The sequence below is a fragment of the Salvelinus fontinalis genome, chromosome 28, assembly GCF_029448725.1.
Source record: "Salvelinus fontinalis isolate EN_2023a chromosome 28, ASM2944872v1, whole genome shotgun sequence".
NCBI lineage: Eukaryota > Metazoa > Chordata > Actinopteri > Salmoniformes > Salmonidae > Salvelinus > Salvelinus fontinalis.
This window is the reverse complement of record NC_074692.1, coordinates 32990820-33007942: the sequence shown is the minus strand read 5'-3', so window position 1 is coordinate 33007942 and position 17123 is coordinate 32990820. Positions and strand designations below refer to the sequence as shown.

Genomic DNA, 17123 nt, shown 5'->3' with positions numbered 1-17123 from the left:
CCCCTCTCTTCCCCCCTCTCTCCCCCTTCCTATCTATCTTTCTCTCTGTCCCTCTACCTCTCTCTTCCCCTCCCTCTCTCCCCCTTCCTATCTCTCTTTCTCTCTGTCCCTCTACCTCTCTCTTCCCCCCTCTCCCCCTTCCTATCTATCTTTCTCTCTGTCCCTCTACCTCTCTCTTCCCCCCTCTCTCCCCCTTCCTATCTATCTTTCTCTCTGTCCCTCTATCTCTCTCTTCTCCTCCCTCTCCCCCTCTCTCTTCCCCTCCCTCTCCCCCTCTCTCTTCTCCTCTCTCCCTCTCTCTCTTCTCCTACAGAAGAACCATGTGTATAAGAAAACCCTGCAAGCTCTGATCTACCCCATCTCCTGCACCACGCCCCATGCCTTCCAGGTGTGGACCGCCTCCACACCCACCTACTGCTATGAGTGTGAGGGGCTGCTTTGGGGCATCGCCCGCCAGGGCATGAGGTGTGCTGAGTGTGGGGTCAAAGTTCACGAGAAGTGCCAGGAGCTGCTCAACGCTGACTGTCTGCAGAGTGAGTAGAGGAGAAGATAAGGGCTAGTAAAAATGGGAGGAAAGAGGGGGTTGAAATGCTGAGGACGTTAAATTGTATTTTTTCTTGTGTAACTCGCAACGTGCATGCCCCTCCCACCTGAGGATCTGTCTTTTTCAGATATCTATTTCCTGTGTTTGAGAGGTGTCACTTAAATCTCTCTGGCTTGATTGTTAAATCTATCTGGCTTGATTGTTAAATCTCTCTGGCTTGATTGTTAAATCTATCTGGCTTGATTGTTAAATCTCTATGGATTGATTGTTAAATCTCTCTGGCTTGATTGTTAAATATATCTGGCTTGATTGTTAAATCTCTATGGATTGATTGTTAAATCTCTCTGGCTTGATTGTTAAATCTCTATGGATTGATTGTTAAATCTCTCTGGCTTGATTGTTATATCTCTCTGGATTGATTGTTATATCTCTATGGATTGATTGTTAAATCTCTCTGGCTTGATTGTTAAATCTCTCTGGCTTGATTGTTAAATCTCTATGGATTGATTGTTAAATCTCTCTGGCTTGATTGTTAAATCTCTATGGATTGATTGTTAAATCTCTCTGGCTTGATTGTTAAATCTCTCTGGATTGATTGTTAAATCTCTCTGGCTTGATTGTTAAATCTCTATGGATTGATTGTTAAATCTCTCTGGCTTGATTGTTAAATCTCTATGGATTGATTGTTAGATATCTATGGATTGATTGTTAAATCTCTCTGGCTTGATTGTTATATCTCTATGGATTGATTGTTAAATCTCTCTGGCTTGATTGTTAAATCACTCTGGCTTGATTGTTAAATCTCTCTGGCTTGATTGTTATATCTCTATGGATTGATTGTTAAATCTCTATGGATTGATTGTTATATCTCTATGGATTGATTGTTAAATCTCTATGGATTGATTATTAAATCTCTATGGATTGATTGTTATATCTCTATGGATTGATTGTTAAATCTCTATGGATTGATTGTTAAATCTCTATGGATTGATTATTAAATCTCTATGGATTGATTGTTAAATCTCTCTGGCTTGATTGTTAAATCTCTCTGGCTTGATTGTTAAATCTCTATGGATTGATTGTTAAATCTCTATGGATTGATTGTTAAATCTCTATGGATTGATTATTAAATCTCTATGGATTGATTATTAAATCTCTATGGATTGATTGTTAAATCTCTCTGGCTTGATTGTTAAATCTCTCTGGCTTGATTGTTAAATCTCTCTGGCTTGATTGTTAAATCTCTATGGATTGATTGTTATATCTCTATGGATTGATTGTTAAATCTCTATGGATTGTTTGTTAAAACTCTATGGATTGATTGCTTTCATTTTACTCTTGCGACTCTTTCATACTCTTGCTTGTGCCCGTCGTTTTCCCCCCCGTTAACGCTACGACTGCGGATATATTTGTAATGACCTGTCAAACACACCCTGGTGATAGCTGTAATGGGCTCAATGGAACACCTTGTCTTTCCGTTGAATCTATAAGAACGTTGAAGCTTCGTCTGGGATTTAACACACCGTCTCAACACTTACATCACAAGAAAGACAAGAAATATAACTTGATTTGGATGGGTGTTCATTTTTTGTGGAATTTTAAACAGTTTCAAGTTTAATACAATTGAAAAGTTTACAAATGTGATGCACTGAAATGAAAACATCTTCAGAAAATGAACACTGGGATTATAATGATATTATGTCTGATCTCTCAAACAATTTAAAGTATGTTTAGACGTAATCTAGAGCCGTGCGTGTTGATTTTTCATCTGAGGGTATCCTGCTACTTGTTGAATTATGCAACAGAACGTGACAACAACAGTAATTAATGAAGCAGTCTAGACAGAGCAGGTGAGTGCAGGTAGGGTAGACAGAGCAGGTGAGTGCAGGTAGGGTAGGCAGAGCAGGTGAGGGCAGGTAGGGTGGACAGAGCAGGTGAGGGCAGGTAGGGTAGACAGAGCAGGTGAGTGCAGGTAGGGTAGGCAGAGCAGGTGAGGGCAGGTAGGGTGGACAGAGCAGGTGAGGGCAGGTAGGGTGGACAGAGCAGGTGAGGGCAGGTAGGGTGGACAGAGCAGGTGAGGGCAGGTAGGGTAGACAGAGCAGGTGAGGGCAGGTAGGGTGGACAGAGCAGGTGAGAGCAGGTAGGGTGGACAGAGCAGGTGAGGGCAGGTAGGGTGGACAGAGCAGGTGAGGGCAGGTAGGGTGGACAGAGCAGGTGAGTGCAGGTAGGGTGGACAGAGCAGGTGAGGGCAGGTAGGGTAGACAGAGCAGGTGAGGGCAGGTAGGGTGGACAGAGCAGGTGAGTGCAGGTAAGGTGGACAGAGCAGGTTAGTGCAGGTAGGGTGGACAGAGCAGGTGAGGGCAGGTAGGGTGGACAGAGCAGGTGAGGGCAGGTAGGGTAGACAGAGCAGGTGAGTGCAGGTAGGGTAGACAGAGCAGGTGAGGGCAGGTAGGGTGGACAGAGCAGGTGAGGGCAGGTAGGGTAGACAGGGCAGGTAGGGTAGGCAGGGCAGGTGAGGGCAGGTAGGGTAGACAGGGCAGGTAGGGTAGGCAGGGCAGGTGAGGGCAGGTAGGGTAGACAGGGCAGGTAGGGTAGGCAGGGCAGGTGAGGGCAGGTAGGGTAGACAGGGCAGGTAGGGTAGGCAGGGCAGGTGAGGGCAGGTAGGGTAGGCAGAGCAGGTGAGGGCAGGTAGGGTAGGCAGGGCAGGTGAGGGCAGGTAGGGTAGACAGGGCAGGTAGGGTAGGCAGGGCAGGTGAGGGCAGGTAGGGTAGACAGGGCAGGTGAGGGCAGGTAGGGTAGGCAGGGCAAGCCCTTGCAGCCTTGTTCCACCCCTATATGTTAATGTCTTAATATATGCAAATACACCTGGTGAATTTATGCAGAAGAGGCTAATGAGCACTTTTCTTTATTTTAACACAAAATATTTCAAAAATACTGTATACAATAAGAACATTGTATATGAGTGCATTCTATGAAGAAAAAGATAAAGTGACGTTTGACAACCATTAATTATTTGTCGGTGCCAGTAAAATGTTTTATGTGTTATAAATCAGACTATAATTTTATAATCTGATGGATTATAAAAATTCTAAAAGTTTGAAGTATCTTCATCCATTGTAAATCACTTTGTATAAAAGCGTCTGCTAAATGGCATAAATTATTATTATTATGATGATGATTATTGTTATTATTATTGTTGTTATTATTTATTTTTTATTAGTAAATTATTATTATTATTTTTTTTATTATTAGTATTAGTAGTAGTAGTAGTAGTGGCATTATTATTATTACAATTATTATTATTATTACAATTATTATTAGTAGTAGTAGTAGTATTAGTAGTAGTATTATCATTATTATTATTATTATTATTATAATAATTATTATTATTATTAGTAGTAGTAGCATTGCTATTATTTTCATTATTATTATTATTATCATTATTAATAGTATTAGTATTATTACTATTATATTGTCCAACTGTTGCATTTATTAGAACTATTTTGATTACCGTTGCTAGTGTAAATCTCCCTCTCCTTTTCAATCCCCATCTCCTCCCTTCTCTCCTCCCTTCTCTCCTTCCCTCTCTCCTTCCCTCGCTCTTCCCCTTTCTCCTTCCCTCTCTCCTCCCTTCTCTCATCCCTTCTCTCCTTCCCTCTCTTCTTCCCTCTCTCCTTCCCTCGCTCTTCCCCTCTCTCCTCCCCTCTCTCCTTCCCTCTCTCCAGGGGCAGCTGAGAAGAGCTCTAAGACAGGAGCAGAGGACCGGACCCAGCACATCATCACAGCTATGAAGGACAGGATGAAGATCAGGGAGAGGAACAAGCCGGAGATCTTTGAGGAGATCAGGGCTGTGTTTGCCGTCACTAAGCTGCTCCATGCGCAGCAGATGAAGACTATTAAACAGAGCGTGTTAGACGGAACCTCCAAATGGTCGGCCAAGATCACCATCACCGGTACGTATTGTACAACAACACTGTACCACACTCTACCACACCAAACCGCAACACTCTACCGCACTGCAGAACTGTACCACACCGCACAGCAACACTGTACCACACCACACCGCAACACTCTACCACACCGCAACACTCTACCACACTGCAACACTTTACATCACCACACTGCAACACTCTACCACACCGCACCGCAACACTTTACATCAACACACCGCAACACTCTACCACACCGCAACACTCTACCACACCGCAACACTCTACCACACCGCAACACTCTACCACACCGCAACACTCTACCACACTGCAACACTCTACCACACCGCAACACTCTACCACACCGCAACACTCTACCACACTGCAACACTCTACCACACCGCAACACTCTACCACACCGCAACACTCTACCACACCGCAACACTTTACATCACCACACTGCAACACTGCACCACACCTCAACACTGCACCACACCTCAACACTGCACCACACCTCAACACTGCACCACACCTCAACACTGTACCACACCTCAACACTGTACCACACCAGAAAACTGTACCACACCTCAACACTGTACCACACCTCAACACTGTACCACACCAGAAAACTGTACCACACCTCAACACTGTACCACACCTCAACACTGTACCACACCAGAAAACTGCACCACACCTCAACACTGCACCACACCTCAACACTGCACCACACCTCAACACTGTACCACACCTCAACACTGTACCACACCAGAAAACTGTACCACACCTCAACACTGTACCACACCTCAACACTGTACCACACCAGAAAACTGTACCACACCTCAACACTGTACCACACCTCAACACTGTACCACACCAGAAAACTGCACCACACCTCAACACTGCACCACACCTCAACACTGCACCACACCTCAACACTGCACCACACCTCCACACTGCACCACGCCTCAACACTGCACCACACCTCAACACTCTACCACACCTCAACACTGCACCACACCTCAACACTGCACCACACCTCAACACTGCACCACACCTCAACACTCTACCACACCTCAACACTCTACCACACCTCAACACTCTACCACACCTTGACACTCTACCACACCTCAACACTGCACCACACCTCAACACTGCACCACACCTCAACACTGCACCACACCTCAACACTCTACCACACCTCAACACTGCACCACACCTCAACACTGCACCACACCTCAACACTCTACCACACCGCAACACTCTACCACACCGCAACACTCTACCACACCGCAACACTCTACCACACCGCAACACTCTACCACACCGCAACACTTTACATCACCACACTGCAACACTGCACCACACCTCAACACTGCACCACACCTCAACACTGCACCACACCTCAACACTGCACCACACCTCAACACTGTACCACACCTCAACACTGTACCACACCAGAAAACTGTACCACACCTCAACACTGTACCACACCTCAACACTGTACCACACCAGAAAACTGTACCACACCTCAACACTGTACCACACCTCAACACTGTACCACACCAGAAAACTGCACCACACCTCAACACTGCACCACACCTCAACACTGCACCACACCTCAACACTGCACCACACCTCAACACTGCACCACACCTCAACACTGCACCACACCTCAACACTGCGCCACACCTCCACACTGCACCACGCCTCAACACTGCACCACACCTCAACACTCTACCACACCTCAACACTCTACCACACCTCAACACTGCACCACACCTCAACACTGCACCACACCTCAACACTGCACCACACCTCAACACTCTACCACACCTCGACACTCTACCACACCTTGACACTCTACCACACCTCAACACTCTACCACACCTCAACACTGCACCACACCTCAACACTGCACCACACCTCAACACTGCACCACACCTCAACACTCTACCACACCTCAACACTGCACCACACCTCAACACTGCACCACACCTCAACAATGCACCACACCTCAACACTATACCACACCTCAACACTGTACCACACCTCAACACTGCACCACACCTCAACACTATACCACACCTCAACACTGCACCACACCTCAACACTGCACCACACCTCAACACTATACCACACCTCAACACAATACCACACCTCAACACTCTACCACACCTCAACACTATACCACACCTCAACACTGTACCACACCTCAACACTGCACCACACCTCAACACTATACCACACCTCAACACTGCACCACACCTCAACACTGTACCACACCGCAACACTATACCACACCGCAACACTGTACCACACCTCAACACTGCACCACACCTCAACACTGTACCACACCTCAACACTGCACCACACCTCAACACTGCACCACACCTCAACACTGTACCACACCGTAACACTATACCACACCTCAACACTGTACCACACCTCAACACTGCACCACACCTCAACACTGCACCACACCTCAACACTGTACCACACCTCAACACTGTACCACACCTCAACACTGCACCACACCTCAACACTGCACCACACCGCAACACTATACCACACCTCAACACTATACCACACCTCAACACTGCACCACACCTAAACACTGCACCACACCTCAACACTGCACCACACCTCAACACTGCACCACACCTCAACACTGCACCACACCTCAACACTGCACCACACCTCAACACTGTACCACATCTCAACACTGCACCACACCTTAACACTCTACCACACCTCAACACTGTACCACACCATGACACTCTACCACACCTCAACACTCTACCACACCTCAACACTGCACCACACCTCAACACTGCACCACACCTCAACACTGCACCACACCTCAACACTGCACCACACCTCAACACTCTACCACACCTCAACACTGCACCACACCTCAACACTCTACCACACCTCAACACTGCACCACACCTCAACACTCTACCACACCTCAACACTGCACCACACCTCAACACTGTACCACACCTCAACACTGCACCACACCTAGGGCTGTTTCCGTTAAGTGACGGTAATCTCCTCTGATGCACTCTGGACATGCTTTGGTCGTACCCTACTGGCTAACGACCATCATGTCCTAATGAGGTCTTGGGTCTATTGTCCCTCTAACCACTCTGACATCATTATAAATGCAATCGAAAATCACATCAAACACATATCATCAAAACATTATTGTGTTTTTTTAAAAACTCACCTCACAGTGATGATCAGTTTGAAGAGAAAGAAGTTCAACAACAGGTTGAAACTGAGCATAAAGCATGGCTGTTGTAGATGTTGGTTCAAAGCCTAACACAACGAAATGGACAACGCCTTCTAAGGTGATAATTAATTCAAAAACACCCGTATGCATATTAGGGCTTATGAGCCCAAGCCCCCCCCCCCCCCCCAAACAAAAAGAAATGTAATTAAAATGATGATTGTGCTGTTATACAATACATAGCCTACTACATATTACACATAATATAAAACAACACTGATTTAAGATGTCTTCGGTACATCATTGGTCTAGCCTATACACATTTGAGTTATCGCCTTTGAGTGTGGACTGTAGTATTACGCATACTGGATGGACTGGTTACCTTATGCTACGCTCCAACATGTATATCCCTGAGTCTGGGACAGAACATAGAGCCCTAGGAGATGCTGTTGGTTCATTGATTGTGCAGGGCGGCTTACAGGCGACAGGTAGCCTAGTGGTTAGAGCTTTGGGCCAGCAACCAAAAAGTTGCTGATTCGAATCCCTGAGCTGACAAGGTAAAAATCTGTCGTTCTGCTCCTGAGCAAGGCAGTTAACCCACTGCTCCCCAGGCGCCGAAGTTAGCCTACAGTTAGCATAATGACTAAACAAAAACAGAATTTGTATTTGATTTTTACGTAGGCCCGGTGGAGAGAAGAAAACAGCCAGGCTAGCTCCCTCTTTTTATTATCCATCCCCTCAGATGTTTTATTCGTTCCCTCCTTATGTAGACTACCGTTAGAGCGTTGGGCCAGTAACCGAAAGGTTGCTGGATCGAATCCCCGAGCTGACAAGGTAAAAATCTGTTGATCTGCCCCTGAGCAAGGCAGTTAACCCACTGCTCCCCAGGCGCCGAAGACGTGGATGTTGATTATGTCAACCCCCCCGAACCTCTCTGATTCAGAGGGGTTGGGTTAAATGCGGAAGATACATTTCAGTTGAAGGCATTCAGTTGTACAACTGACTAGGTATCCCCCTTTCCTTTCAGTTGTATAACTGACTAGGTATCCCCCTTTCCTTTCAGTTGTATAACTGACTAGGTATCCCCCTTTCCTTTCAGTTGTATAACTGACTAGGTATCTCCCTTTCAGTTGTACAACTGACTAGGTATCCCCCTTTCCCTTTCAGTTGTACAACTGACTAGGTATCCCCCTTTCCTTTCAGTTGTACAACTGACTAGGTATCCCCCTTTCCTTTCAGTTGTACAACTGACTAGGTATCCCCCTTTCCTTTCAGTTGTATAACTGACTAGGTATCCCCCTTTCCCTTTCAGTTGTACAACTGACTAGGTATCCCCCTTTCCTTTCAGTTATACAACTGACTAGGTATCTCCCTTTCAGTTGTACAACTGACTAGGTATCCCCCTTTCCTTTCTGTTATACAACTGACTAGGTATCCCCCTTTCAGTTGTACAACTGACTAGGTATCCCCCTTTCCTTTCAGTTATACAACTGACTAGGTATCCCCCTTTCCTTTCAGTTGTACAACTGACTAGGTATCTCCCTTTCCCTTTCAGTTGTACAACTGACTAGGTATCCCCCTTTCCTTTCTGTTATACAACTGACTAGGTATCCCCCTTTCAGTTGTACAACTGACTAGGTATCCCCCTTTCCTTTCAGTTATACAACTGACTAGGTATCCCCCTTTCCTTTCAGTTATACAACTGACTAGGTATCCCCCTTTCAGTTGTACAACTGACTAGGTATCCCCCTTTCCTTTCAGTTGTATAACTGACTAGGTATCCCCCTTTCCTTTCAGTTGTACAACTGACTAGGTATCCCCCTTTCCTTTCAGTTGTACAACTGACTAGGTATCCCCCTTTCCTTTCAGTTGTACAACTGACTAGGTATCCCCCTTTCCTTTCAGTTGTACAACTGACTAGGTATCCCCCTTTCAGTTGTACAACTGACTAGGTATCCCCCTTTCCTTTCAGTTGTACAACTGACTAGGTATCCCCCTTTCCTTTCAGTTGTATAACTGACTAGGTATCTCCCTTTCCCTTTCAGTTATACAACTGACTAGGTATCCCCCTTTCCTTTCAGTTATACAACTGACTAGGTATCTCCCTTCCCTTTCTGTTATACAACTGACTAGGTATCCCCCTTTCCTTTCAGTTGTATAACTGACTAGGTATCCCCCTTTCCTTTCAGTTGTACAACTGACTAGGTATCCCCCTTTCCTTTCAGTTATACAACTGACTAGGTATCCCCCTTTCCTTTCAGTTGTATAACTGACTAGGTATCCCCCTTTCCTTTCAGTTGTATAACTGACTAGGTATCCCCCTTTCCTTTCAGTTGTATAACTGACTAGGTATCCCCCTTTCAGTTGTATAACTGACTAGGTATCCCCCTTTCAGTTGTATAACTGACTAGGTATCCCCCTTTCCTTTCAGTTATACAACTGACTAGGTATCCCCCTTTCCTTTCAGTTGTATAACTGACTAGGTATCCCCCTTTCCTTTCAGTTGTATAACTGACTAGGTATCCCCCTTTCAGTTGTATAACTGACTAGGTATCCCCCTTTCAGTTGTACAACTGACTAGGTATCCCCCTTTACCTTTCAGTTGTACAACTGACTAGGTATCCCCCTTTCCTTTCAGTTGTACAACTGACTAGGTATCCCCCTTTCCTTTCAGTTGTATAACTGACTAGGTATCCCCCTTTCAGTTGTACAACTGACTAGGTATCCCCCTTTCCTTTCAGTTGTACAACTGACTAGGTATCCCCCTTTCAGTTGTACAACTGACTAGGTATCCCCCTTTCCTTTCAGTTGTACAACTGACTAGGTATCCCCCTTTCCTTTCAGTTGTACAACTGACTAGGTATCCCCCTTTCCCTTTCAGTTGTACAACTGACTAGGTATCCCCCTTTCCCTTTCAGTTGTATAACTGACTAGGTATCCCCCTTTCCTTTCTGTTGTACAACTGACTAGGTATCCCCCTTTCCTTTCAGTTGTACAACTGACTAGGTATCCCCCTTTCCTTTCTGTTATACAACTGACTAGGTATCCCCCTTTCCTTTCAGTTGTACAACTGACTAGGTATCCCCCTTTCAGTTGTACAACTGACTAGGTATCCCCCTTTCCTTTCAGTTGTACAACTGACTAGGTATCCCCCTTTCAGTTGTACAACTGACTAGGTATCCCCCTTTCAGTTGTATAACTGACTAGGTATCCCCCTTTCAGTTGTACAACTGACTAGGTATCCCCCTTTCAGTTGTACAACTGACTAGGTATCCCCCTTTCAGTTGTATAACTGACTAGGTATCCCCCTTTCAGTTGTACAACTGACTAGGTATCCCCCTTTCAGTTGTATAACTGACTAGGTATCCCCCTTTCAGTTGTACAACTGACTAGGTATCCCCCTTTCCTTTCAGTTGTACAACTGACTAGGTATCCCCCTTTCAGTTGTACAACTGACTAGGTATCCCCCTTTCAGTTGTACAACTGACTAGGTATCCCCCTTTCCTTTCAGTTGTATAACTGACTAGGTATCCCCCTTTCCTTTCAGTTGTACAACTGACTAGGTATCCCCCTTTCAGTTGTACAACTGACTAGGTATCCCCCTTTCAGTTGTATAACTGACTAGGTATCCCCCTTTCAGTTGTACAACTGACTAGGTATCCCCCTTTCAGTTGTACAACTGACTAGGTATCCTCCTTTCCTTTCAGTTGTACAACTGACTAGGTATCCCCCTTTCCCTTTCAGTTGTATAACTGACTAGGTATCCCCCTTTCAGTTGTACAACTGACTAGGTATCCCCCTTTCCCTTTCAGTTGTACAACTGACTAGGTATCCCCCTTTCCCTTTCAGTTGTATAACTGACTAGGTATCCCCCTTTCCCTTTCAGTTGTACAACTGACTAGGTATCCCCCTTTCAGTTGTACAACTGACTAGGTATCCTCCTTTCCTTTCTGTTATACAACTGACTAGGTATCCTCCTTTCCTTTCAGTTGTATAACTGACTAGGTATCCCCCTTTCCTTTCAGTTGTACAACTGACTAGGTATCCCCCTTTCCTTTCAGTTGTACAACTGACTAGGTATCCCCCTTTCAGTTGTACAACTGACTAGGTATCCCCCTTTCAGTTGTATAACTGACTAGGTATCCCCCTTTCAGTTGTACAACTGACTAGGTATCCTCCTTTCCTTTCAGTTGTACAACTGACTAGGTATCCCCCTTTCCTTTCAGTTGTATAACTGACTAGGTATCCCCCTTTCCTTTCAGTTGTATAACTGACTAGGTATCCCCCTTTCCTTTCAGTTGTATAACTGACTAGGTATCCCCCTTTCAGTTGTATAACTGACTAGGTATCCCCCTTTCCTTTCAGTTGTACAACTGACTAGGTATCCCCCTTTCCTTTCTGTTGTATAACTGACTAGGTATCCCCCTTTCCTTTCAGTTGTATAACTGACTAGGTATCCCCCTTTCCTTTCAGTTGTACAACTGACTAGGTATCCCCCTTTCAGTTGTATAACTGACTAGGTATCCCCCTTTCAGTTGTATAACTGACTAGGTATCCCCCTTTCCTTTCAGTTGTACAACTGACTAGGTATCCCCCTTTCAGTTGTACAACTGACTAGGTATCCCCCTTTCCCTTTCAGTTGTATAACTGACTAGGTATCCCCCTTTCCTTTCAGTTGTACAACTGACTAGGTATCCCCCTTTCAGTTGTACAACTGACTAGGTATCCCCCTTTCAGTTGTATAACTGACTAGGTATCCCCCTTTCAGTTGTACAACTGACTAGGTATCCCCCTTTCCTTTCAGTTGTACAACTGACTAGGTATCCCCCTTTCAGTTGTATAACTGACTAGGTATCCCCCTTTCAGTTGTACAACTGACTAGGTATCCCCCTTTCCTTTCAGTTGTATAACTGACTAGGTATCCCCCTTTCAGTTGTATAACTGACTAGGTATCCCCCTTTCAGTTGTATAACTGACTAGGTATCCCCCTTTCAGTTGTATAACTGACTAGGTATCCCCCTTTCCCTTTACAACTGACTAGGTATCCCCCTTTCCTTTCAGTTGTATAACTGACTAGGTATCCCCCTTTCCTTTCAGTTGTACAACTGACTAGGTATCCCCCTTTCCTTTCAGTTGTATAACTGACTAGGTATCTCCCTTTCCTTTCAGTTGTACAACTGACTAGGTATCCCCCTTTCAGTTGTACAACTGACTAGGTATCCCCCTTTCCTTTCAGTTGTACAACTGACTAGGTATCCCCCTTTCAGTTGTACAACTGACTAGGTATCCCCCTTTCCTTTCAGTTGTACAACTGACTAGGTATCCCCCTTTCAGTTGTATAACTGACTAGGTATCCTCCTTTCCTTTCAGTTGTACAACTGACTAGGTATCCCCCTTTCAGTTGTACAACTGACTAGGTATCCCCCTTTCCTTTCAGTTGTACAACTGACTAGGTATCCCCCTTTCCTTTCAGTTGTACAACTGACTAGGTATCCTCCTTTCCTTTCTGTTATACAACTGACTAGGTATCCTCCTTTCCTTTCTGTTATACAACTGACTAGGTATCCCCCTTTCCTTTCAGTTGTATAACTGACTAGGTATCCCCCTTTCCTTTCTGTTATACAACTGACTAGGTATCTCCCTTTCCTTTCTGTTGTACAACTGACTAGGTATCCCCCTTTCCTTTCAGTTGTATAACTGACTAGGTATCCCCCTTTCCTTTCAGTTGTACAACTGACTAGGTATCCCCCTTTCCTTTCTGTTATACAACTGACTAGGTATCCCCCTTTCCTTTCAGTTGTACAACTGACTAGGTATCCCCCTTTCCCTTTCTGTTATACAACTGACTAGGTATCTCCCTTTCCCTTTCAGTTGTATAACTGACTAGGTATCCCCCTTTCCTTTCAGTTGTACAACTGACTAGGTATCCCCCTTTCCTTTCTGTTGTACAACTGACTAGGTATCCTCCTTTCAGTTGTACAACTGACTAGGTATCCCCCTTTCCTTTCTGTTGTATAACTGACTAGGTATCCCCCTTTCCTTTCTGTTGTACAACTGACTAGGTATCCTCCTTTCCTTTCAGTTGTATAACTGACTAGGTATCCCCCTTTCCTTTCTGTTGTACAACTGACTAGGTATCCTCCTTTCCTTTCAGTTGTACAACTGACTAGGTATCCCCCTTTCCTTTCTGTTGTACAACTGACTAGGTATCCTCCTTTCAGTTGTACAACTGACTAGGTATCCCCCTTTCCTTTCTGTTGTATAACTGACTAGGTATCCCCCTTTCCTTTCTGTTGTACAACTGACTAGGTATCCCCCTTTCCTTTCAGTTGTATAACTGACTAGGTATCCTCCTTTCCCTTTCAGTTATACAACTGACTAGGTATCCCCCTTTCCCTTTCTCATTACAGTCCCACTATGCCCGATAATATTTTGCAGTCTAAATGTAATTCTATTTAGTTAATGACATGCGTCAAATGGCGATGATCACTCAACAGTTTATTTCCAGTTTCAGTGTTTTCATATGCCTCCGAATCATACAGGAAAATAATAGTAATGGGTGTGAAAAACCACTCAAGTTGCAAATATGAGGCAACTAAGATGCACTAGGCAGGAAGTCCGTAAATAATTAACTGAATACAATTACATTTTCGGCTGCAAAATGTTATTGTCCATGTGGGAGCATCATAATAGCCTACAAATCAGAGGGAATGGATAAAAAAACACAGGGAATGGATTAGGTTGGCTGTTTTTTTCCATTTCAACATGACCCCTAAGGGGCTCCGTAGAATTTGAATAGCTTAGTAATAGAGATGTTTTTTTTTCTTCCCATAATTCATAGGGTGACACATGACCTTTAGCTATACGGAATATCTCACCACCGTGCGTTTCCATCTCCTTTACTCCTTTCTTGAGGACGCAGAGGGGCTGTCAACAGTTTAGTAAAATACATTACATGACCAAAAAGTATGTGGACATCTGCTCGTTGAACATCTCATTCCAAAATCATGGGCATTAATATGGAGTTGGTCCCCTCTCTGCTGCTATAACATCCTCCACTCTTCTGGGAAGGCTTTCCACTAGATGTTGGAACATTGCTTTGGGGACTTGCTTCCATTCAGCCACAAGAGCATTAGTGAGGTCGGGCATTGATGTTGGGCGATTAGGCCTGGCTCGCAGTCGGTGTTCCAATTCATCCCAAAGGTGTTCGATGGGGTTGAGGTCAGGGCTCTGTGCAGGCCAGTTAAGATCGGTGTAGAAGATGTTGACAAACCATTTCTGTATGGACCTCACTTTGTGCACGGGGGCATTGTCATGCTGAAACAGGAAAGAGCCTTCCCCAAACTGTTGCCACAAAGTTGAAAGCACAGAATCGTCTAGAATGCCATTGTATGCTGTAGCGTTAAGATTTCCCTTCACTGGAACTAAGGTGCCCAAACCATGAAAAACAGCCCAATACCATTGTTCCTCCTCCAACAAACTTTACAGATGGCACTATGCATTGGGGCAGGTAGCGTTCTCCTGGCACAGCCAAACCCAGATTCGTCCGTCGGGACTGCCAGAAGGTGATGTATGATTAATCTCCCCAGAGAATGCTTTTCCACTGCTCCAGAGTCCAATGGCGGCGAGCTTTACATCACTCCAGCCGACGCTTGCATTGTGCATGATGATCTTAGGCTTGTGTTGCGGCTGCTCGGCCATGGAAACCCATTTCATGAAGCTCCAGACGAACAGTTCTTGTGCCGACGTTGCTTCCAGAGGCAGTTTGGGAACTCGGTAGTGAGTGTCGCAACCGAGGACAGATGATTTTTACGCGCTACACGCTTCGGGCACTCGACAGTCCAATTCTGTGGCCTACCACTTTACGGCTGAGCCGTTGTTGCTCCTAGATGTTTCCACTTCACAATAACAGCACTTACAGTTGACCAAGCACCTCTAGTAAGGCAGAAATTTGACGAACTGACTTGTTGGAAAGGTGGCATCCTGTGACGATGCTATGTTGAAAGTCACTGAGCTCTTCAGTAAGGCCATTCTACTGTCAATGTTTGTCTATGGAGATTGCATGGCTGTGTGCTCGATTTAGTAGCATACCAGCATCATTGAAAAACATAATGGCGGGAAAGCAAGCTCCCTCCATTCGCTATTCGAGTACCAACAGATTACATATTTTTCCCCCTGCCTCTCTTCTTGCCCATTTGATAATGGGCCATTCTAAATCAACACTAATCTTACATATTAGTAAAGACAAGATTACGTTGAGAATAGTCTGCTGGGTGAAAATGTGATCAGTTGATGAGAGAACAGCTGTGCAGCCTGAGGCAAGGATCAGAGAGCAAGCTTTTTTCACAACCTTCTGAAATCATCAATATCCTGTAGTCGCATCATGCAGCCCATATATGTGTAGATCTCTAACACATTCTAAGGTTTGTATCGTTCACAACTAAAGTTGCCAATTAACTCTAAATATACCATATAGGACCTGTTTCAAATGATCACTTTTACAACATACAGCATACAACATACAGTAGCCACTTCATATGTGCTCTCACTCCGGAATGGGAAAAATGTCCTTTCTATTTTATTCAACTGAGTTCAGTTATATTCTTCTTACTGTAAAATCCTATAATATAAAATAATGGCACAGGATTTAGAAGCGTATGTCAGCCAGATGAACAAGCCTACAGCCAAGGTCATGGAGGATCACTGGGCTCCCGAGTGGCGCAGCGGTCTAAGGCACTGCATCTCAGTGCTAGAGGCAGCACTACACCCTGGTTCGAATCCAGGCTGTATCACTACCGGCCGTGATTGGGAGTCCAATAGGGCAGCACACAATTTTACCACCTGTAGTGACTTCACTGGTACTCAGATACCCATAATAACGCTCAACTATTTTACAATCTCCAACGTTTTGGACCATCAAGTGTTTTTCAACCAACTGCCTGATGATCAACCAAATGTAATCGATTGTTAAGTTTAGTTGCAGTGAAGTTACACAGTTGAAATAGCAACCGTTTATTGTGTTCTCCTGCTGATCAAAGCCTGCTACTGCCTGGTCTTAGACAGGGAGGAAATCACAGATCTGTTCAAGGCTGGGTGACTAACAACATCATAGGGATTTGATATCACTGCACAGATTAGATAGGGAGGAAATCACAGATCTGTTAAAGGCTGGGTGACGAACAACATCATAGTGATTTGATATCACTGCACAGATTAGATAGGGAGGAAATCACAGATCTGTTAAAGGCTGGGTGACGAACAACATCATAGTGATTTGATATCACTGCACAGATTAGATAGGGAGGAAATCACAGATCTGTTAAAGGCTGGGTGACAAACAACATCATAGTGATTTGATATCACTGCACAGATTAGATAGGGAGGAAATCACAGATCTGTTAAAGGCTGGGTGACGAAC

The 17123-nt window shown here is 44.8% G+C and overlaps 1 protein-coding gene across 1 annotated transcript in view; it reads left to right on the top strand.

Annotated features, from left to right (window-relative positions):
* LOC129826605 (protein unc-13 homolog B-like) overlaps positions 1 to 17123 on the top strand; it is a 154748-nt gene that overhangs the window by 47218 nt on the left and 90407 nt on the right. The window contains exons 7-8 of the mRNA XM_055887512.1: positions 314 to 533; positions 4270 to 4497. Of these exons, the coding sequence (XP_055743487.1) occupies positions 314 to 533; positions 4270 to 4497 (448 nt within the window). The remainder of the gene's footprint in view (positions 1 to 313; positions 534 to 4269; positions 4498 to 17123) is intronic.